The sequence below is a fragment of the Cricetulus griseus genome, chromosome 6 (genome assembly GCF_003668045.3).
Source record: "Cricetulus griseus strain 17A/GY chromosome 6, alternate assembly CriGri-PICRH-1.0, whole genome shotgun sequence".
NCBI classification, from domain to species: Eukaryota; Metazoa; Chordata; class Mammalia; order Rodentia; family Cricetidae; genus Cricetulus; species Cricetulus griseus.
In genome coordinates this window covers 146,982,847-147,004,895 of record NC_048599.1, presented here as the reverse complement: position 1 = coordinate 147,004,895, position 22,049 = coordinate 146,982,847, and the positions used below count along the sequence as shown (strand labels likewise).

The 22,049-nt window shown below is 39.3% G+C and overlaps 1 protein-coding gene across 2 annotated transcripts; it reads left to right on the top strand.

The window, feature by feature from the left end:
* The first annotated feature begins 326 nt into the window (after window positions 1–326).
* On the top strand, window positions 327–21,176 carry Rab14 (RAB14, member RAS oncogene family). Of its 2 annotated transcripts, XM_027423692.2 has the most exons (9): window positions 327–543; window positions 1,659–1,819; window positions 8,983–9,041; window positions 10,060–10,113; window positions 11,607–11,784; window positions 14,982–15,048; window positions 17,523–17,610; window positions 17,941–17,971; window positions 18,899–21,176. In XM_027423692.2, the coding sequence occupies exons 3-9, from the start codon at window positions 8,990–8,992 to the stop codon at window positions 19,074–19,076; spliced, it is 648 nt and encodes a 215-aa protein (XP_027279493.1). In that variant the 5' UTR covers window positions 327–543; window positions 1,659–1,819; window positions 8,983–8,989; the 3' UTR covers window positions 19,077–21,176. The 2 variants fall into 2 exon arrangements, with proteins under 2 accessions (XP_027279493.1, XP_027279492.1); XM_027423691.2 differs by lacking the exon at window positions 1,659–1,819 and having other exon boundaries at window positions 329–543.
* The last annotated feature ends 873 nt before the right edge of the window (window positions 21,177–22,049 follow it).

Here is a 22,049-nt window from a genome sequence, read left to right as displayed (position 1 = left end):
AACGCGGTATTTCTGGACCCAGGGACCCCTTAGAACACAGCGTGCGAACCTGCGCAGCAACTTCCCCGGGAGGCGAGGGCATGCGACTGCGCTTGCGCAGGCCACTATCCCCGCCCTCTTCAGGCGTGAGGGCCAGTGGGGCGGGCCTCGGCCAGGGCGGGTCGACTCCAGAGGGGCGGACTGGGGAAGGGGCGTAGCCGTCGGGTCGGTTTCCGCCACCCGCTTCCGGGCTCCGCTGGCTGCGCGCGCATCCTCCCCCCTTCTTTTGTGGTCCGGCCCATTGCGAGGGTGACAGGAAACCCTGTGCAGGGAGCGCCGCCATCTTGGACCAGCCCGAGGAAGATCCTGAGGGAGCCGCAGGGTCAGCTGCCGCCACCGCCGCGACTGCAGCCCGAGTGTCTGCAACCTCAGGCCAGCCCGCCTTCCTGCTGGGGTCTCGGCCGACGGGTCCCGGCCGCCCTCCCGCCGCGTCCGCGCTCCGCTTCCTCGTCCTGACGTCCCCCTCCCGTCCGGAAAGCTGCCCAGCCACCAGCAACCCCCCAGGTAACCAGGGCCTTCCGCAGCGGCCGCCCGTCGCCGTCCTCCGGGCCCGGCCCTGCCGAGGGGCGGGGGCGAGCCGGCAGGTAGGCGGGCGCGCGTCCCGGGCAGTCCCGCAGGCCGCGGCCAGCCCGTGGTTGGCGGAGGGCGCCGCTCTGACAGCGCTCTGGGGCGAGCTGTCGCCCGCGCCACCCGGCCGGGCTCGTGCTCCGAGGGTGCGGGAAGGGTGTGTTCCGGCCTCCGCAGGCCCGGGTCTCGCCGCCTCTGCCCGCAGCTGCACATCACCCCCGCAGCGATTCCCCACGCGTGTCACCGTCCCGCCACCCACGAGCCCCGGCTGGGCAGTCCTGCCCCACAGGCCTTACCTTTCCGGCATCCCGGACTGGCTCCCGTGTCCTTGCGGGCACCCGGTTGTACCCCGGCCGGGGATACGGTCGCAGTACTGTTGACGAGGTCTTCGCTGTAAAGTCCCCGGCCAGCCTGCGCGGTTTAGAACCTAACACTACACAGCATCGAGAAATAACGAGGGAGAAAAGTTTGGGCATCTTGAGAATTTGAGAAAAGGAAGTGGCCCGGGGCTGCTTGGAGAGTTTGCACTGCACTGTGTGCCAGGCACGGGTTTAGGTGTCTTCACACGTATCTCGCTTCAAGTGCCTTTGGAGAGTTTTACGCATTTTTTATAAGGACTAAGGCCAGAAGTTGCGTGTAGCTGAGTAATGATGGCACACACAGACTGGCTTCTCCCTGCGCTGGCTGGTGTATTTTGCACCACACTACGTTCAACGAGGGTTGGATATGCAAGACGTGACCGTTTTAGAGCAGTGACAACTCAATTCCATTTTTCCTCTCTTTGCACTGGGTGATAAACAGATAACATCCAAAAGCTCTCATGTCAGCTGCTACACTGGTAGATGCTCATTGGAGGAGAGATGGTGGTAGGATTTGCTCTATTTGTGAAGAAAGCTGTGTTCTTGGTGGCTGCCCAGTTAAGTGCTAGAAACTCTTGGAAAGTTTACGGTTCATGGCATGTTGTTCTAACTACCTTTTATGTAAATGTGATCACTGAGGACAAGTTTGACCCCACAGTAATCCAGCTCCCTTTTTTCCCTTCCTTTCAACAGTTTTTCTCGGAAATTCACTGTAACTAGGAAGTGGCAGTACCAGAATAGGAATCCAAGCCATCGAGACTCCAAAACCTTAAGCTACACACCCTCAGGCATGAACAAGTAAAATCGCTCAAACAGTACTGCCACTTCCTAGTTACTTAATTAACCCTAACCAGGTAAGCTATCCCCCCACCCCCCCCAATTCAGTGTCCTTATTTGTAAAGGGAATAATCGTGCCCACATTTCAGTTATTTCTAGGATTAAATAGGACTTAAAGAAAGCACTTAGTACTTTGGTTGGCATGTAAGTGCCACAGTAACTCTTAATTTTGCTAGGCAAAATGGGTGTTTAATAGCTGTTGAATGAAAGGAGCTTGGCTTTGGAGTAGACCCTGGGCTTAATGCTACCTGCTCATTAAGTAGTATATAACCATCAGTATGTCATTTCTGACCTGGTTTCCTTATTTGTAAAATGAATTTTTAGGATTAGAGATTGTTTATGAAGTAGCTGGTTTATATTAGACACTTAGTAAGTGGAGTTACTATAATATAAAGATGTAAAATCTTAGATTCTCATAGCTATTGAAAATTCCTTGGAATTAAGGATATTTTTCTTTAAAAAAATCTGCTGTTTTCATGTTAAATTTTATACTTGTAAACTTCAACTTTGCAAAAGAGCTTGGAAATTTTTTGCAGCCAACTTTGTAAGTATATATTTGCATCCTCTTACCAAGACGTGTAAGATAAAAATGTTAAAACTAAGCTATTGGGATGCTTGTGTCATTAAAAAATGTTAGCAACATGGGGCTGGTAAGATGGCTCAGTCAGTAAAGGTTCTTGGTCCAAGCTTGACAGCTTGTGTGAGATTCTGGAACCCATGTGGTAGAAGGAAAGAATGACTTCCTGCTTGTTATTCTCTGACATCCACGTGTGTGCAGGCATACACACAAATAGCTATGAAAAAAGCTGTGGCAGGAGACAAATGTTAGTATTAAGAGACAACTTTATTATATAAGTTTCCATAATACTAGATTATATATGAGATACCATATTTCAAACTTTTCAAAGTCTGCAAAATAAAGCATTATATTGAATATCAGTTTAATGAGCATTACTATCATATTACCCATCAGTTGGTGTCTGCAGTGAACAGTCTTGTTTTAGCTATGCATTGCTCCTCCCATCCTCATCTGTATCTCAGATATGTCAGGAACATTTTTACTCTTATAATCCTTTCAAATACAGGATTCATAGTTTTTTGGTTAAGTATTTTTATGGAAAAGAGGGTGAAGAATTGGAGTATTTATTTCTTCATAGCATACTATCTTTAGTGGGAAGGTTTTGTCTTTCTTTTGGGACATTGTCAAGCAACCCAGTACTTTTAAGAATTTATTTACATTAATTTACACAAAAGTATAACCTTAAATGACTTGTGGAAAGTTGATTTCAGAAATGAACATGTTGTTTTCAGAGGTCGTAATACTATTATGGGAAGGAAATTGACCATTTTGATTAGATTATTAGATTAACTATGAAAGTTTTATGTCCACCTGGCAGACAAGTTGAGTATCATTCCACTTCAGGAGCTTCTAAGCAAGAATGCATCCATTCTTGAGTTCTGTGAAGGCAGAGACAATGTTACTCCCTTTTTTGATAACTGTTAAAACCTTTAGTAGTAGTGATTTGTGCTTAGATACTAGGTATTTTCATATTGTTGGTGTTGGAATCACAAGAGTAGTCTTGTCTCCAGTAACAAAATATATAAATCAAAACCTAAAACTAAGGCAGGATATTAAGTCGTTAGATCACTTAAAAAAAATTGTTTTTTCCACTAATTAGTTATGTAAAGATTGTGTAGTGATCTGAGGAATAGACTATAATAGGTATAGAACAGGGAATGACACTGCATAAACGAATACATAAGAGTTAAAATATAAGCCTGAGAACATGCCCATTGTTATTGGGTGCTTTGTTTTTTACTCTGAGGTCTGTACCAGTACCTTTAAAACTAGTTATTTGGGGCTGGAGAGTGATGTCTCAGTGAGTAAAAAACACTTGCTGCTCTTGCAGAGGATCCAGGTTCCATTCCCAGCACTTACATGGTGGCTTACAACCAGCCATATAACTCTAGCTTTAAGGAATCTTACAGCCTCCTCTTCAACCGCTGTGCCCACCAGACATTCGGGTGGTGCACATACTATACATGCAGGCAAAATGTTCATATTCATAGAATAAATTTTAAAAATTAGTCATTTATATAATCTTAGGAAGGGATCTGATTTTGTTTGGTACAACAATGACTAGCATGTAATATATGTTTGGTAATCATTTAATTATAAATGTATTGATTCTGGAATATATATGATTTCAGTAAGTGAAAAAGAACATGCTACATGTTTGCTTTTGCTTTTGGTTTTTCTTTTTCTTTTTTTGGTTTTTCAAGGTAGTTTCTCTGTGTAGCTTTGTCTGTCCTGGAACTTGCTATATAGACCTGCTGGCCTCAAACTCAGCGATCTACCTGCCTTTGCTTCCGAAGTGCTAGGATTAAAGGGGTGCACCACCACCACCTGACTCTGTTACATGTTTTATGCATTGGTATATGCCATCTCTTTTTTTTTCCTTCAAGACAAGGTTTCTCTGTAGTCCTGCCTGTCCTGGAACTCACTTTTTAGACCAGGCTAGCCTCGAACTCTCAGAGATCCACCTGCCTTTCTCTCCTGAGTGCTGGGATTAAAGGTGTGCGCCACCAGTAACTGACAATATATTCCATCTATAAATAAAGCTTACATATCTTCTTAATATAGGTATTTTTCGTATTGAGATAACATTGAGAAATCCTTTATTAAAGCAACATTAAGCATGCTTAGTATTTAAAAGTGGCCTCTTGATTACATAGTGCAACAATTATCAGTGCCTATTGGGGCATTTTGTGAAGATTTCTTTTGATAGCCAAGGATGGTTATGTGTCTACCTTTGCACATCTTCACTAAGTTAGTTGAGAACATTGTGCTCTTTGGAGTCATGCCTCTGAGCTCAAGTTCTAGGTCTGTCATTTACTAACTTTAGAACATTGGTCAAAGTAGTGAATTTCTCCAAATCTCAAGTTCTTCATTTTCTGCAAGAAAATAACAATACCTTTACAGAGTTGTGAGAATTAAGAATTAGTATAGGGAAAAGTAACATCATTGTATGATTTATTCTCAAATGTTCCTTCTCATTGTTAACAGTAGATAGGTAATAAACCAGTATTACCAATTAGTTGTACACTTGTAGTTGTACACACTCCAAATGTACTTATTTAATATTTCTTATTCAGAGTGTTACGTTAGAAACACAGGAATGAAAGGTCAGTCAGTATCTTAAAGCGTCATGCTTTCTGGTACCTGGTTAACAACATGCTGGATACAGTATAGACTGGTCCTAAACTGCCTGAGCTAGACTACTACTTTCCTCTTGAAGTCATTTCCTCATTTAGCTGTCTTATAAGGACAGCGGTCAAGATGAAGTCACACTTAAAGAGTATTGCCTGGTCCATAAATGCCCCATAAATGGAAACTATGGCAGTTGTGTTAGTATTTTACAAATTGTTCAGTTTTCCTTTTAAAAAACCAAAGGCATCAAAGGAGAGCTTAATGTCAACTGTATCCAAATAATTTTTATTTAAAAAAAATAAACAAAGGGTAGCATTTCCTATAGTCACAGTACTCAGAAGGCTGAGGCAGGAGAATTATAAATGGATGATGTAGTGAGTCCTGGGCAAGCCAGTTTCACAAAATAAAATGTAAAGAAAATGCATTTTTTTCAAAGATTTTTTTATGTATTTATTATGAATACAACATCCTGCCTTCATGTATGTCTGCACCTCAAAACAGGGCACCAGCTCTCATTGTGGATGGTTCTGAGCCACCATGTGGTTGCTGGGAATTGAACTCAGGACCTCTGGAAGAGCAGCCAGTGCTCTTCACCTCTGAGCCATATCTCCAGCCCCCAAGAAAATGCATTTTAATAACTAACACAAGCTATAGAAAGTTGCCAACATCCTCCCTTTTTTGTTTTGTTTTGTTTTTCGAGACAGGGTTTCTCTGTGTAGCTTTGGAGCCTATCCTGGCACTTGCTCTGGAGACCAGACTGGCCTCGAACTCACAGAGACCCGCCTGCCTCTGCCTCATGAGTGCTGGGATTAAAGGCGTGCAAAACCAATGCCCTGAATGCCAAACTCTTTTTTTAAATGAGTGGACTGTGCTTTCACTGTGAACTAGAACATTTCTTGCTCACATCCTACCTCCTCTGCATTTTTTTGACCTTTGAGCTTTTAAAGCAAACAGAGGAATTATTTTTTCCTCTTTTAAAAACTAGGCAAAAATACTTTGTTTACTGTATCAGTCACATGCTTTATGTTGGAGAAGTGAGGTTGAGAAAACTCAAGAAAGTGAGGGTAAGTGTATGTAGCCCCTTACATATAGCTCTATTGTAAACCCATCATTTTGATTGAATAAAGAACTATGAGATTATTTAGAGTTTACCAGTTTCTTATTTTTGAATAAGTTTTCTGATTTTGTCTACAGAAATCAATAAATTTGGTGGTTTTTGTTGTTTTGTTTGTTTGTTTTGAGACAGTGTCTCATGTAGCTAAGGCTATTCTGAAGTTCATTATTTAGCAGAGGATGATCTTGAACCTCTTTTCTACCTGAGTGGGGGCTTATAGGTCTGTGCCACCGAGGCTTGTTTATGTGTGAAACTGGCTCTTGGTACATGCTAGTCAAACACTCTTTTGAGGTATGTCCCCAGCACTGTTTCCTGGTTTCTGCTTTTAGGGTTTTTTACTTGTAATTGTAAAAGAAACCTGTGTTGAAAAATTATTTCAGTGAAGTAGAAACAAAGCTTTGGTGTTTATCCTGAAATAGTGATTTATTTGAAAATCTACTATATTAATGTTTATTTCTTAAAAACATTCTCAAAACTCATCATTTCAGTTGATATTTAGAGGATGCTATGTGTGACAACCAGCATGTATACAAATTGTCCAGCGAATTAAGTTAATTTCATGATTGTTCCTAGAACACTTGAAGTTAGTTGACTTTGGAACTGTTAAAAAGCCATAATTCTTGGGTATTGTGTGCTGGGGCTTGAAGCCAGGGCCTTGTGTATGTTAAGCATGCATTCAATACAAGATCTGTAATTTTCTTAAATCAGTCTTATCTATTTATCCATCCATCCATCCTATCTATACCCGTCCGTCCGTCCGTCCATTGTCTCGCTATACTCACTCTGTAGACTAGACTGGCCTCAAACTCAAAGAGATCTGCCTGCCTCTGTCTCCTTAGTGCTGAATTTTAACATAATAAAATAGAAGGAAGCAAAGTATGTATATAAAATTTTAGTCAGAAGAGGGAAAGAAAATAGGAAAATCAAGGGGAAGAGTGCAAGAGAAACTTACTCAGAGGTGACCAAATGATTCCTTTGGAAAGGAATTTTAGGAATTAAAAACTAATTAGAGGAAAAGAAAAAAAATTGCTACAGGTTAAGAATTTAATAACCTTGAAAATTCTTTAATTTGGGGTTCCCCCTTGTAATTAGTAGCTGGTTCAGATATCTGGTAAATAGTTTAGATCAAAGTTTAACCTTGAGGCCAAGGGTTTTGTTTTATTTCTTTGTGTAACAGTTTGGCTGTCCTGGAACTCACTCTATAGACCATGTTGACTTCAAACTCAGAAATCTGCCTGTCTGATTCCTGAGTGCTGGGACTAAAGGCGTGAGCCATAATTCTGGTTAAGGCCAAGTTCATTTTAAAGTTTGAATCCTAGTAGCTTCTGGAAAGGAGGTAACAGTTAGTGTTTAGAATACCAGCTAATCTAACTAGAAAAACTCCCCTTGAAAGAACTGGTTAAGGGAGTTTTCTGTGATGTGGAGGACTGATTAAAATGTGTCACAACATGCTGGGTGGATTGGGAGCAAGGCATGGACTTGTGTTGAATGCTGTCTTTATAGCACAGTGAGACAGACGACCATGTATTATGTGAGGTGCTCTCTAATTTCCTGCTCTAAGGGTTTCTTTTCCTTGATTATTCACCTATTGCAATGTTCTCCCTGTAGGTTATTGGATTATGTTGAAGTTTTATTTGACATATAGCATGAAGTTATCACAAAATATTCATTAAAACAATAAAAAGCAAGCATTTTTAACAATGTCTTGATGTGTATGATTTTTGTCTTTCCTTAGCTGGAAGCTGGTTTAAATAAATGCATTGGATGTTACTATTGATATTAGAATGTTTCTCTAGAACCTAGCACAGTGTTAGATACATAATGGCACCCAATGTGAATTATTTGGGAAGATTTTTGTTCTTGAGACATAGGTTTCTTTATTGTCCAGGTTGACCTCAAAAGCTTGGATTCAAATAATCCTTCACTCTCCTGAGTATCAGCTGGGACTAACGTGCATGCCATTGTGCTTGTGAGGTTAAAAGTTATTATAAGTAGTAAAGAAATTAAAGTTTTTTTTAGGTTGTCTACCTGAGGACTAAGGAGTAGGCTGTGATCTTTGGAAGTGTCTGTCTGTCTGTCTGTCTGTCTGTCTATCTATCTATCTATCTATCTATCTATCTATCTATCTATATAAGCTTTTGCATTTCACAAGCATGAGTGTAGCTTTATAGGATTATTTCTCAACTCCTAGAATGCAATACACTTCATGTGTTTTTAATAATTAAATACCATATTGAGTTGAGCTATATGAAATTGCAATAATAATTGTTCCCTTTTTAAAAGTCTGTAAGAACAACAATTTCAAGTGATTCAATCTAATTTTGACATCAATTTGATTTTGATTACATTCTTGTTCTTTAGACTTTAGGTTCTTTGCTAAGTATTGATTTGAAGTAGAGGACAGAAGTTATTTTGTATTTGTTAGTGCTTAATTTTGATATCATAGCTTATTTGATCAGTTAACAAGGAAAAGGACCTTAAATGGAGAAGGAACTGTTGAATGATGTTTCACTTAAATTTACAAAGATTCTCTTAAATTTTCTAGAATATTTGTTTTGGGGTATTTTCTAAAGTAAACTTGGGAGTGTTTTGGAGCATATTTTTTCATAGTTTTGTAGATAACATGAGAATATTCAGTAACATTTATTCAAAAAAATTTGTAATCAGTTTGGGAATTTTACTGACTTAGATCAAAGTTTTGTTTGTGTAGTCAATATGCTTTTTAATATGTGTGGTATATTTAAAAAATGTGTATGTTTGAAATATATCTTGCCTTTTGAAGGGGTAGTAGTAGTGGGTTTAGATAACTTGTGTGTACTTTTTTTCTGAATTAACATAGTTTTCTTTGTTTTTAGTGCCACCATGGCAACTGCACCATACAACTACTCGTACATCTTTAAGTATATTATTATTGGTAAGTTTATTAAGCTTGTATTCTTGTCCTCCAAAGAAAGTTAACACATGAAACATTTATACAGCAGTACTTAAACATACTGCTGCAGAAGTGCCATGATTTTCTGACTTAAGAAATAAAGCTTTTTGATGAAGATAACATGCCTTTTGTATCATGGCCCTGGGTACTTCTCTACTCTCTTTTGGGGCACTAGTGAAACGATTGTGATTGTTTTTCAGGGCCACTTCCAAAAGTTAGTGTTGGGGATGAAATTATTTCCTGTTAGCGCTGAAATATCCCAATATCATAAAAGTTTTCCAGTCCCCTTGAATTCCAGCATTGGTAGAGAACAGTTTGATTCAGAATCAGTTGTGTAATATGTATTATTTAAGAATATTTTTGTTTCCTCAAGACTTTGCTCAAATTGTCTTAATGCTGTTTATCTGTGAATGTTTATAAAATGACAGGTGAAAGCCCAGGTGTTGGTTGGATTGTGTGCTGGGGGTAGAACTCCTCCAAGCCTGCCCAGGCTGTGGGTTTGGTTTGATCTCCAGCGTGGAAAACAAAACAAACCATAAATAAATAAAAAGCTTTGATGTCAAGTTCGTGTGGTTTTGTGAAATGGCATCTGCTGTAACTTAGAGGTAAAACAGGAGATAGTGAGTCAAGCTTCCAACATTTAATTTGTTAATTATTTCTAGTTGCCCTTGGGAGATAGTTCATTTGCGTAGACCAACAGGTGTACTTGGGCTACCCACCTGGAAGCAGTTCAAATTTTAAAAGTTCCATAACGGTAATTCTTCTGTCACAAGCCATGGACATGTTGGATCTTTACTAACAGTAATTTACAACAAAATTCGATCCTTATAAACATTCTTTTGAATTCATTATAAAAGAAGGAGATGCAGATGCTCCAAGTGTTCAGAAACCTGTTATGTGTTTTATATCCCCAGTGCAATAGTTACTGCAATATGATTTTAAGAGTAAAAAAGAGAAATAGAAGAATTGCCACCTGAAACGTTTTTCTTGTTTTAAACAGGGGATATGGGAGTAGGAAAATCTTGCTTGCTTCATCAATTTACAGAAAAAAAATGTAAGTTCAATATAAAAGGTAAAAAAGATGAGTAGCTTACTTTATTGTCACATTCACATTTTGCATTATTTTCAGTGTAATTTATGCATTTGATCATAACCTGTCTCCATATTTACACTTTTTTCCCAAGTTTGATTTTAAAGATTTACGAGAGAGAGAGAGAGAGAGAGAGAGAGAGAGAGAGAGAGAGAGAGAGAGAGAGAGTGTGTGTGTGTGTGTGTGTGTGTGTGTGTATGTGTGAACTTTTAACTGCTAAGCCATCTCTGTGGCCCCAAGTGCCATAAATTTTTTAATAGGTACAGATAAAATGCAGTATTATCACCAGCATGTTTAAATGTTGTTCTTTTAATTCATGATGTATAACTAGGTTTACTTTGATTTTTGTTAGTTAGTTTGTTTGTTTATTAAGAGGTTCTCACTGTTTTACTCTGCTCTGGCTGACTTGAAATAGACTGTGTAGAACAGGCTGTCCTCAAACTCAAAGAGATCTACCTGCCTCTGCCTCCTGAGTGTTGGGATTAAAGATGTGCACCATCATGGCAAGCTGTTTTGATTTCTTGGTAGTACAAACATAGAATTAATTTTTAAAAATGTGTAAAATGTTAAATGTAAAAAACCTCATTTTTACTCTTTTACTTTAAATGTACCCTTTAAACATTTATGTGGGTGTATGCACATGTATGCATGTGTACATGTTGGTATGTATGTATGTGTATGCCATTTGTGGGCTGATACTCACAGAGACCAGAAGAGGGTGTTGGATCCCCTGGAGCTGTAAGTTATAGGCAGTTGTGAGTTTAGCGTAGGTGGTACAGGGAACTAGACTCTGGTTCTCTGAAAGGACAGCAAATGTTTTTAACCACTGTGACATCTCTTCAGCTCTCCAGCCCCCAAATTTTTTATTATTATTATTATTATTATTATTATTATTATTATATATTTTTTTGTTTTTCGAGACAGGATTTCTCTGTGTAGCCTTGGCTGTCCTGGAACTCGCTCTGTAGACCAGGCTGGCCTTGAAATCACAGAAATCCACCTGCCTCTGCTTCCTGAGTGTTGGGATTAATGATATGTGCCACCGCCACCCAGCTAAAATGTATTATTTTAAGAAACTTTTTTTTTGCACTGCATGTATCATTTATTTATGAAAATTAGTAGCTTTTTGGCGGGGTTTCTCTGTGACTTTGAAGGCTGTCCTGGAACTAGCTCTTGTAGACCTGGCTTGTATTGAATCACAGAGATCTGCCTGCCTCTGCCTCCCGAGTGCTAGGATTAAAGGCCACCACCGACCGGCTTAAAATTAGTGGTTTTAGAATACTAAATAGAATTCATCCTGGTTTTATGACTGGCTAAGATTTAGAGTACAACTTTTATCTTGTGGCAGAGAAAGAGGCCGTATAATATAATTTATAAGCTAAAAATAATTGAGATTTTGGCATTTTTGTGATGCTTGCCACAAAGGTTTTCTGAAATTTGGATCTTTTCTCCAACAGTTATGGCTGACTGTCCTCACACAATTGGTGTTGAATTTGGTACAAGAATAATTGAAGTTAGTGGCCAAAAAATCAAACTGCAGATTTGGGATACAGCAGGACAGGAGCGGTTCCGAGCTGTTACACGGAGCTACTACAGAGGGGCTGCGGGTGCACTCATGGTGTATGACATCACCAGGTAAGATGATGTCATACTTGGGAGTAGACCTCTACTTTGGGCAGTGTGGTTTCTTTTTTACTGAGGTAGGCTTTCTTTAGTTTGTAATTGGATGACTGTAAATAATTCACTTAGGTTTTGTGGTTTCTACTCTAAAATTGTGACAAACTTAAATAACATGCTGGTTTTCTTCACCTGAAGTTGGCTAATGAAAGACTGTGGAGACAATGGGGAACTGAGAGAACACAGTCTGTGAAGCAGCACCAGTTGTTTGCAGAGAAGTGGCTTTATATGAAACTCTGATTTCAGGGAAGGCGAGTCAGTTTTGAGGAATCGCTGTATGCAGTCTTTTGTGTTAAAATTGACACCGTCTGCAAATAGGCCAAGTGAGGAGTGAAACACTTGGTTTTGTTATGGCAGCATGGTAGAATGAAACAGATCCTGTGTTTTCATCTATAGGCCAAAAGGAGGTTCTTTTTTGATATATATGACTTTTTTGACATTTAGGTGGTAGTTTATATGTAATATTTACTCATTTTCTTAATTCATTTTTCTACTATGGTATTGAAGTGACTTAAAACACTGCATCAGGATTCAATTCCTGACAACATGGCTGTTTCTGGAAACTCAGAGTATTTGACATGAAGTCACAAAACAGTAATGTAAAGGTTTGACTTTGGAGCACATAGCAAACTGCTCCTTACTAGACCAGAACAGTTGTCTGCTGTATGTTAGATGAACTGGATGGGTTTTTTGTTTTGTTTTGTTTTTTAATCTCTCTCCCCCCAGACAGGGTTTCTCTGTCCTGGAACTATCTCTTGTAGACCAGGCTGGTCTCGAACTCACAGACATCCGCCTGCCTCTGCCTCCCGAGTGCGTGTGCCACCAATGTCCAGCTGAACTGGTCACCTTTTATGATGATGCACAGTCGAAAACAACCCTAAGAAGAGTCCCTCCTAAGAAACAAGTGAGTGGGACCAAGTGACAGCTGGAGATTGTTCTACCCGGGAAACAGTTTATGCCATTTCATCTTGAAGAGTAAGAGAGTACCTGGGCATATGAAGATTCTTAAGATGTTTACTGTAAAGGAATCCCTTGACTTTGACACACTCTTGAAAATGCTGCCTTAGAATATTGATAGGATTGAATATAATTATAGTACAGAAAGCCTCGGTAAATTATTAGCAAACAGTAAAACAAGCCTTTATTCTCTACACTGTACTGGACAGTTGGTAACATGATTAGTGAATGGTCTTGTGGGGAGACTGTAAGAACTTGGCTGTTGTACAGAATTGCCTCAATGTGAATTATTACTGCATTCCTGAAGACTGACTTAGTTAAAAATCCCATACATTCTCAATACATTTATGATGATGTGTACTTAAAATACAGTTTGTTTTTTTAACATATTTTTTAAGTATAGTTGTACTATGATAAAATTTGTGTGTATTCAAGTGATCAAAGGCACTTCAGATGGAAACAGCAGAAATGTCCATCAACTAAAGGAATGACACACATCAGGTGGCATGTCCACACAATGAACTGCTTTTTGAGCTGTAAAAAGGGTGACTGATACATGCTATATGTACGTGTAAAAGGCCACGTTCGATTTTGTGTTTATCTAGACTAGGCAAACTCGTTGAGGCAGGAAGAAGATTGCAAGGGCATAATCAGCTATTGTGCACAAGATTTCTCCTTTGGGGTCCTGTGAATGTTCTAGAATTTGATAGTGGTGATACTAAAAGTAAATTGTATTTTTAAAGGGTTTATGATGATTCATTGTATCTCAGTATAATTTACTAAAAAAGTAAATTTTCAGGTGTTAGAGTCATGACACTATTTTCCATCAATTTTTTTCTGCTAATCTTTGACATTTTGTAACTTACAAGTTTCTGCTTGAATTACACTTTTTATCTTTGGCATTAATTGTAATTGTTATAAGGCACTTTCCTAAATTACAGTGAAGCTTATCCTGTCAGTTGTTTTGCCAAACAGTCAGGATGCAGTTAGTACCTAGGTAAATATATTTTGAAGTCAAGAAGTTAGAGCACTGAGCTATCCTCACCCAGAGCTGGTCTGTGTTTGGATTTATTTGCTGTGTTAAGGCCAACTGAACTAGTGCAGATGACATGATGCTTTTTGTTTTGGTTTTTTTGAGACAGGGTTTCTCTGTGTTCTGGCTGTTTTGGAACTCACTCTGTAGACCAGGGTGGCCTCAAACTCACAGAGATCTGCCTGCCTCTGCCTCCCAAGTGCTGGGATTAAAGGCGTGTGCCACCAGTGACCAGCTGGCAGTATGCTTTCTAAACTTGCTCAGATGAAGTAGAAGAATGCTGCAGTCTGAATTTTCAGATGATTTAACTGCTGTAAATAAGAGAAGTATAAACTAACTTCTGTTGGCTGAGGTTTTGAATTTCTAGATGAGTATATTAAATGCCTTTTTTAAAGGCAGGTTTTGTTTTGTTTTGTTTTGTTTTTTAATCTGTGTATTAGCTCACTCCAGATTAGTAATCTGAGCATGGTCCCACATGTCTGTAATTCTAGCATTTAGGAGGTAGAGGCAGGAGGAACACAATTTGGAAGCCAGTCTGGGAAACACTTATATGAAAAAAGAAAGACAAGAATTTAGGAAAGATAAATTATGTACTGATTTAGTGTGACTGTCTTTTATTTCTGACTTTTAAATACTTCTGGTATTTTTAGTATAGTTGGACATTGAGCTGTTTAAAAATAATGAATTTGTGGGCAGGTATGCTGGCACACACCGGTAATCCAGGACGTGGGGAGATTGAGAGAAAGTTGGCTGTATGGGTGGGGCAAGATAGTTTGGTCTGCACAGTGAGACCTTGTTTCAAAAAGCAAAACAAAGTTTGACTAGATTTTTTTTGAAAATTATTTTGGTTCTATTTTACAGTCATTCTTTAGAGTAACCATCTGGTCAAAGTAGAAGTACATGTAGTTGAGATCTTCCAAGTAAAGTCTACATATGTATGTATATATTTATATGAGTTTGTTAGCTTGTGTATTTTTTGAGACAAGGTTGCACTGTAGTAGGAGCTGACCTGGAATTTATTTATGGCCATGGTGGCCTCAAACTCAAGTCACTTCTGCCTTGCTCCTGCCTTTTAATTGCTGGGATTACATGTATGCAACACATCACATCTGGCTGTCTTTTTTTCTGTATAAATGGCAACACATTTTAATTTTAATTTTTGCAGAAGAAGTACATATAACCACTTAAGCAGCTGGTTGACAGATGCAAGGAATCTCACCAATCCAAACACTGTAAGTCAACACCTCATTGTATAAGAAATTTAAAATCAGCTAACCCAACAGGCAAGACCTTTACTGTTGATTGTCATTTGGGTACTATGAATAAAAGAGTCCCTCCTTCCTTTCTGGAGAAACCAGCTTTGCAGGCATCAGGGGGTGTCAGAGGATCCCTGGAGGGTGTCGCAGGAACAGTGAAAGATCAGGTCTCTGTCTCACTTAGCTCTCTGTACCTTCTGCATTTGGCAGAGGCCTGGGCCAGTAAATGTGTAGATGAGTGGTAAGAGGCCTGGTTTTCTAGTGTGGAGCCTAGAGCTTTCATTTCCACTCATGCTAAACTTATTGTTGCTGTACATGCAGAGCTATGGATAAATGTGCAATATTTTTTTTTTTTTTTTTTTTTTTTTTTTTTGTGATACCTAAAACCAAAAGCAGTCCAGCTGCCCACAGACAGGTGAATAGCAAAATAGTTGTGGTGCATCCACACTGTAGAGTACTGCTTAGCTACACAGAGGAAGGATTTGTGATAACGCATCAACTGTAAGAATCTTATGAGGATTTGGCTGAGTTAAAAAAAGTTTACATATTCTATGATTCCATTGACATAATTCAAAGTGACAGCATTGTAGATAGATGGAGAACAAATTAGTGGTTGCTAGGGCTTGGTGGAGTAGGTGGGCAGGTGGTATAACTAAAGAAATAGCACAGAGCGGTTTCTTTGTGATAATGTGATAGTTCTGTGTCCCAATTATGAAAATGTTGTAACTGTGATAACACTGCACAGGACCATGAATGAACATAGCCACATATACAAGACTCTGAAAAATACTGACATCTAAGGGCTATAATTGCACCAATGTCAGTTTTCTGGTTTTGTGAGTATACTGTGGCTCTGTAAGTTGCAACCACTGAAGAATACTGGTAATGGTACATCATACCTCGTGATTACATCTTGCCAAGTCTAGTTCCCCCCACCCCCAAGTAAAATGTTAAAAATTATTTCAAAATTCACTGTAGAGGGTCCATGGAAATGTGAGGCACCGTTGCTTCAATTTATACCATTTTTAAATCTAAGCATATCTTCACAAGAAAAGAAGAAAAATGTGTCTTAAAGCCCAGTTCAATATACTATGTTGTCTTTGAAATTGCCTTTGGTTTTTATGTAAAGATTAATGTATTTCTCATTGTGGTTGTTAGTGTTTTGTGCTCTTTGTTGTTAGCAGACTATAGCCTCTCAGGTGGGCAGTGAAGTCTGGAGGTTGATGTGTAGTTGGAAAAAGAAAATAAAACAAAACAGAGAAGTCTGGAGGTTAATGTGTAGTTGGAAAAAGAGAGGAAAAAAACAAAACAAAACAGATCATTTCTTCTTAAGGAGGGTGGTGATGGGGTGGAGTGCTGGGAATTAAAGCCAGAGCTCTGTGCCAGCTAGGTCAATGCTCTGCTTATACTCCCAGGCTGGAAGGTAGCATTTCTTGAATACCTGTCTTACAATGGCCCTATACTAGGCTTGTTTTGTTTTTTTTTTTTTCTTTATGTCATTATTTCATCATTCAGTGACTATGACCTGTATATGAGGATTATTTTCCCTTGGCAGTAGTCACTGACTCTGTGAAGAATATTCTTTGTTGTACAAGTGAATTTGAATGTAAATGATACTCAGGAAAGACTAATTCACTGGACCCAGACATTTGAAAGTGGAAGAAAGAGCCAATCACTAATTTTGTGTAGAAAAAATGTTGGGAAGCACCTTTTTGTTGAAATCATTGATTTCTAACATATCTGTATCTGGTTGGAAGGGGCACAGAAGTAAAAGAGGGGTTTACATCTTCCCTTTTTATGCCCTAAATAAGAACCAAAAGCCCTTTTTTTTCTAAGGCTACCTTTATTTTCTTTAACTTAGACATAATTTTACTTGCATAGGTGACTTCAAAGTAGACAATAGGGGTGTGATATTTGACTCAGGGTTTGATGAACCTGTTGCATATGTACCCCATCTCCGTCTTCGTCCATAGACAGATACAAACATTGGTGATCAGTGGCTAGAAGTTTGCATTCTCTTAGGGTTCTGATGCCTTTTTTTCTAACTCTCCTTGCCTTATTTGCATTTAAGGGATTATTGTGACCCTGAAGGAATTGAACTAGTGGTTTTTAAGCTTCCTCAAGGTCCCAGAATCTTTTGAGAATCTGAAAGCCACAAACTTCTCCAGGGAATGTTCATGTTTTATAGTACTTTTGTACTTAATTCTAGGACATTTTCTTTCTCACTCTCTCTCTTTTTTTTTTCCAAGCCAGTGTTTCTCTGTATTGCTTTGGAGCCTGTCCTGGAACTCTCTCTGGAGACCAGGCTGGCCTCAAACTCACAGAGATCCTCCTGCCTCTGCCTCCCGAGTGCTGGGATTAAAGGCGTGAGCCACCAATACCCGGCTGTATTTGAGAATTTTAATGGTTATTTTTGTTCTAAGATATCTTTTGTTTTGTTTACAAATTAGGTAATAATTCTCATAGGAAATAAAGCAGATTTGGAAGCACAGAGAGATGTTACCTATGAAGAAGCCAAACAGTTTGCTGAAGAAAACGGTGGGTTTAAGACAACATTCATCCTTGGGAAAGTGTTAAAGGAAAGGTGATTTTAATCATGCAGGTTATTTGATGGTATTTTTTTTTTTTTTAATGTGGACTGTTTAGAACTCTCAATGAGGAAATCAGGTGTGTGTTTCTGTGGTATGTGTTAGTAGTAGTGCAGCTACTGAATGACAAGTGCAGATCTGCCCCTGCCCCTCAGAGGCGTGCTCCTTCCCAAGTACTGTAGCCAGAGTACTGACAGTTGCAGAGTTGTGTCAGATATTGGCTGAAGAGTGCTCTTGGCAGTCTGTAATGTCCTAATTATAGTCTGAATTTTATTTTTAGGCTTATTGTTCCTTGAAGCAAGTGCAAAAACGTAAGTATGGCTGAAATGTAGATCGTATTTTCAGTTACATGCAGGTTCTCAGAGTAGAACCATGGCTGTGTAAGTGGATGACTTCTGTAGACATGCATGTGGATTGTATCATGTAGTGAGAGTTTGTGCAGTGCCATGGCAGGAAAAACAGTAAGCAGATGGTTCTGTTTCACACCACAAGAGAATGTGAAGTTCTGTTCATTAAAGGGTTATACTTTATTGTGCCCATTGGTAAGCCAGGTTAGTAAATGAAACTGCTTACATTTCACAAGTGTTTGACTTTCACAATCGAGGTTGGGCAACATGTTCACAGAGCACTTGTGATTACCTTAAGGAATGATTTAAGGACATACTCAGTGGCTCCTGAGGTACAGTGAACATTTCTGATGTCCTTGGAGTCCCAGCATTGACCCTAGCACTCCCAGTCATAGTTCTTCCTGTATCACACCAGGCAAAGGCAGATCAACCTCAACCTGTTTGTATTTATTTACCTCTGCTGTTAGTCCCAAGAGAACTGAAGTGTGAACATGGCTAAGCACAACTATGTCACCACCACATGATAAAAATAGCATTGTTTTCACATGGCTGTTTATAAAATAATGGAAAGGCTAGGATCCTGTCAGTGTTTTGGAGAAGTGGCTGTCTCAATTGTCAGGTCATATGCTAGTATAGCACTGCAGTGAGTAGAAGATTCAGTATGCAGACTGAGCTTAGCAACAGCTCAGGACTGTGTTGTGTGCTCACCACCAAAGCCATTTCCTACATTGTTCTCTTAGCTCAGTTTTTGGTAATCTCTTATTAGATGACAGTGGCTATAAGTGGAAGACATCATGGCGGTTCACTAAAGGTTAGCAGAAGGTCAGTGTAAATGCCCTACGTTTTTTAGAAAGCTTTGAGTTGTGAATAAAGTTGTTGATTGTTTCTTAGGGGAGAGAATGTAGAAGATGCTTTTCTTGAGGCTGCCAAGAAAATCTATCAGAACATTCAGGACGGAAGCCTGGATCTGAATGCTGCCGAGTCTGGTGTACAACACAAACCCTCAGCCCCGCAGGGAGGACGGCTAACCAGTGAACCCCAACCCCAGAGAGAAGGCTGTGGCTGCTAGTGACCTCTTTGCTCTTGCCCTCATTTGACCTTTCACATCTGTCTGTTGGGAGCAGTACTTTTTACTGCTTCCTTGTCTTCTGTACATCTTATTGGGTTTAATTAAAAAAAGAAAAACAACTCTTGTAAAAACAGTTTAACAATACTAAACTGCTAAACAACTAGATGTAATCAGGTTATCAAAGGCAAGTAGAGTAATAAATCTCTCCTGCATGGTAAATCTAGACTTTCCCCCTTTGATTGTCCTCGTGATAGGTTTGTCACCAATATATGATTTAAAATGAGCACTGATGCGGGACTCGATTTTTACCTTCCCTTTTGGCAAGGCTTCGTCTCACTGTACGGTTTAAATTCGATCTCTTCAGCCTTTCTCCCATCTTTAAACTGTTCATGTATGTCTGTTGTAGCAAGAAAGTTCATTGCTGTGAAATGACTTCCGATGGTAGAGAAAAGGGGGTCTGCAACTGCTTTTGTTTTTGTTGGATAAATTCCCTCTTGTAGGGGTGGCATTTTTCTTGATGAGGTTTGCTTCTGTCTTAGCCTTGCACAGGGAAAAATACCCATTTATCTTTTCTTGTGCTTAATTAATAGCTTTATCTTTTTTTTACACCATTTTATTCTTTTCTCTTTAACAGAAAGTAAATATGTATAAAATTTGAAGGAACCTAACTAACAATACCTTCTGTGTATATTATTTTAATGAAGAAAATAAATTGATTACTGGCATTGGAACAGTATAAAATACCAGTTTGTACAGTGTGACCTATATGAGACCATGTTACTCTCTTCCATTTCACACAAGGAAATAGACACAACTGCAGTTTCACAAGTAATACTGGCTCCACTCCTTGGTGCTGGCAGTGACTGGGGACAGGCATAATGCTGGAAAGAGCTCCTGGCATCAGCGGAAACACTAGTGGATTCTAGTCCATCTTTGCACTGTGGCTTACCTGCTGATTTTCTTAACTGTTCTTGTGTAATCAACAATGTGCTAACCTGCTATTCTTTTTGTAAACATTTTGTGTTACAGGCTGCATTCTTGCCTTACTGTATAGAAAAATGGAAGAAGGCTGGGTTTAATATTGCACATTTTAAGCTTTTATACCTTTATCTTGGAATGGTCAACCTCTGGACCAGATAGCCAGAACCACAGGTCTGCTGTTAAGGGATTTTAAATTGTGCATTTTTAACACTACAGTGAAGTAATTTAATACTATCCTTTGTGTTCATAGGATTGAGGGGCTATTTTATGTCATGTTGGTCTAAATTGTTTAGTAAAAGGGAAGAATGTTTCTAAGTGTGTATGCTGACATGAAGTAAGTCACTACTTTGCACTGGGTGGTCTGGCACAGGAAGAACACCCTGCAAAGGAAACAAGCCTTTAGAAGGAAGGCGTCTGCTTCAGTCCGCTCTCCACTCATGGTTGTTGGTTTCTAGCTGAGTTGAAAGTGGCTGGGAATCAAGAGGTCACTGGAAGTGCGTGCAAGGAAGCCCAAGCACATTATAGAAAATGCTCCCAGCTAAGTGCTGTGTTTCAAATTCACATTTTAAATCCCTCTTTACCAGACACTAATGTAAAAATACATCTTTCTGGATTATAAACATGTAGTAGGTCCAGAGTTTTGTATAGTTGATGTTAAATAAAAGCCAAAACTGGAATGTGCAGAAAATAGGATTCGGTTTATTTGTGAATTCACCTTTTGTCTTTGTTTAATTTAAAGGATTCCTGGAGTAGATTGATATCTTCTGTTAAAGACTTACATCGATCCATTTGCTTACACTGTTGCATCACAAGGGATTCACCCAGGGACCATGACCTGCTGGTGTGTGTATATATTTACAAAAAAAGAAAAGCAAAAAAAACCAAAAAAACAAAAAACAAAAACCACCCAAATCACCCATCGGGATATAAGGTAGCAATCACAAACTACAGATGACTTCAGCTTGTTGAGGTGCAATGCCCTGACTCTCAGTTAGTTACAGTGGGTCTTGATTGTTTTTGTGACAGAAGGATTTATTCAGACTGCTGTACTCTTCATTTGATGTAACAAAATGCTATTATCTAAATATTTGTAAATAAAGTACCTGTATCTAGATTAAACTGAATGTAGCTGGATTATTTTTGAACTGTAAAGACTTTCTTCAGATGAATATTTGCTACACACTGTCAAGTTTTTATTACAGCATTGTGTGTATGGTGAGGTCTGTGTAGCCCATTAAACTACTAATTGAGTTGGCCTTCCATCCCTGTACATTTCGTCTTTGAGGCCAGCACACTGGTGGCTAATAGTGTTCTCCCTTTACTGTACTTGGGGCCAAATTCTATTTGCATGTGTAACCACCATCTAATAAACCTGGGAGCTTAAGGTAGAGGAGCAGATTGCCATATTGCAACATCTGTGTGCCAGATATTGGGTAGAGTGTATTTGTTAATTTTTAATCCACAAGAGCTTTGTGCAGGTGCCTGCTTCTCTGCTGGTGTCACTGCTTTCACTATGGAATGACTAGTGGAGCTGCTCTGGGTAACTAGTGCTCATCTGCATCAGTACTACAGCAGTGTCCAGCTGCTTTTCTGAAGTAATAAAGTGTTGGATGCAGTAACTGGTGGAGGAAGTTGGTCACACTACTAGTAAAAGGGTATACGAGGTTTCTTTAGAAATATGTCCTTTTGAAACTGGCAAGTTTTTGGTGTGTGTGGTAGATCAAACCCAGGATTTTGCACATACAAAGCAAGCATTATGCCACTGACTTATTCCCCAGCTGGAAAGGTATTTTTTGAAATCAGGTGTTTTGTTTCATACATTGGTTACCTCATTTTCTCAATAAGCTTAGTTTTCAGACTTTTTCCCCTTGCACATGTTTTAAATGTGGCCTTAAATAGATGGTTTAAATTCTTTCACCATAAACAAAAACCCCAAATCTGGGAGTAGAATGGTAGAGTGAAGGATTCATGGGGCAGTTTGAGAGGGTACTT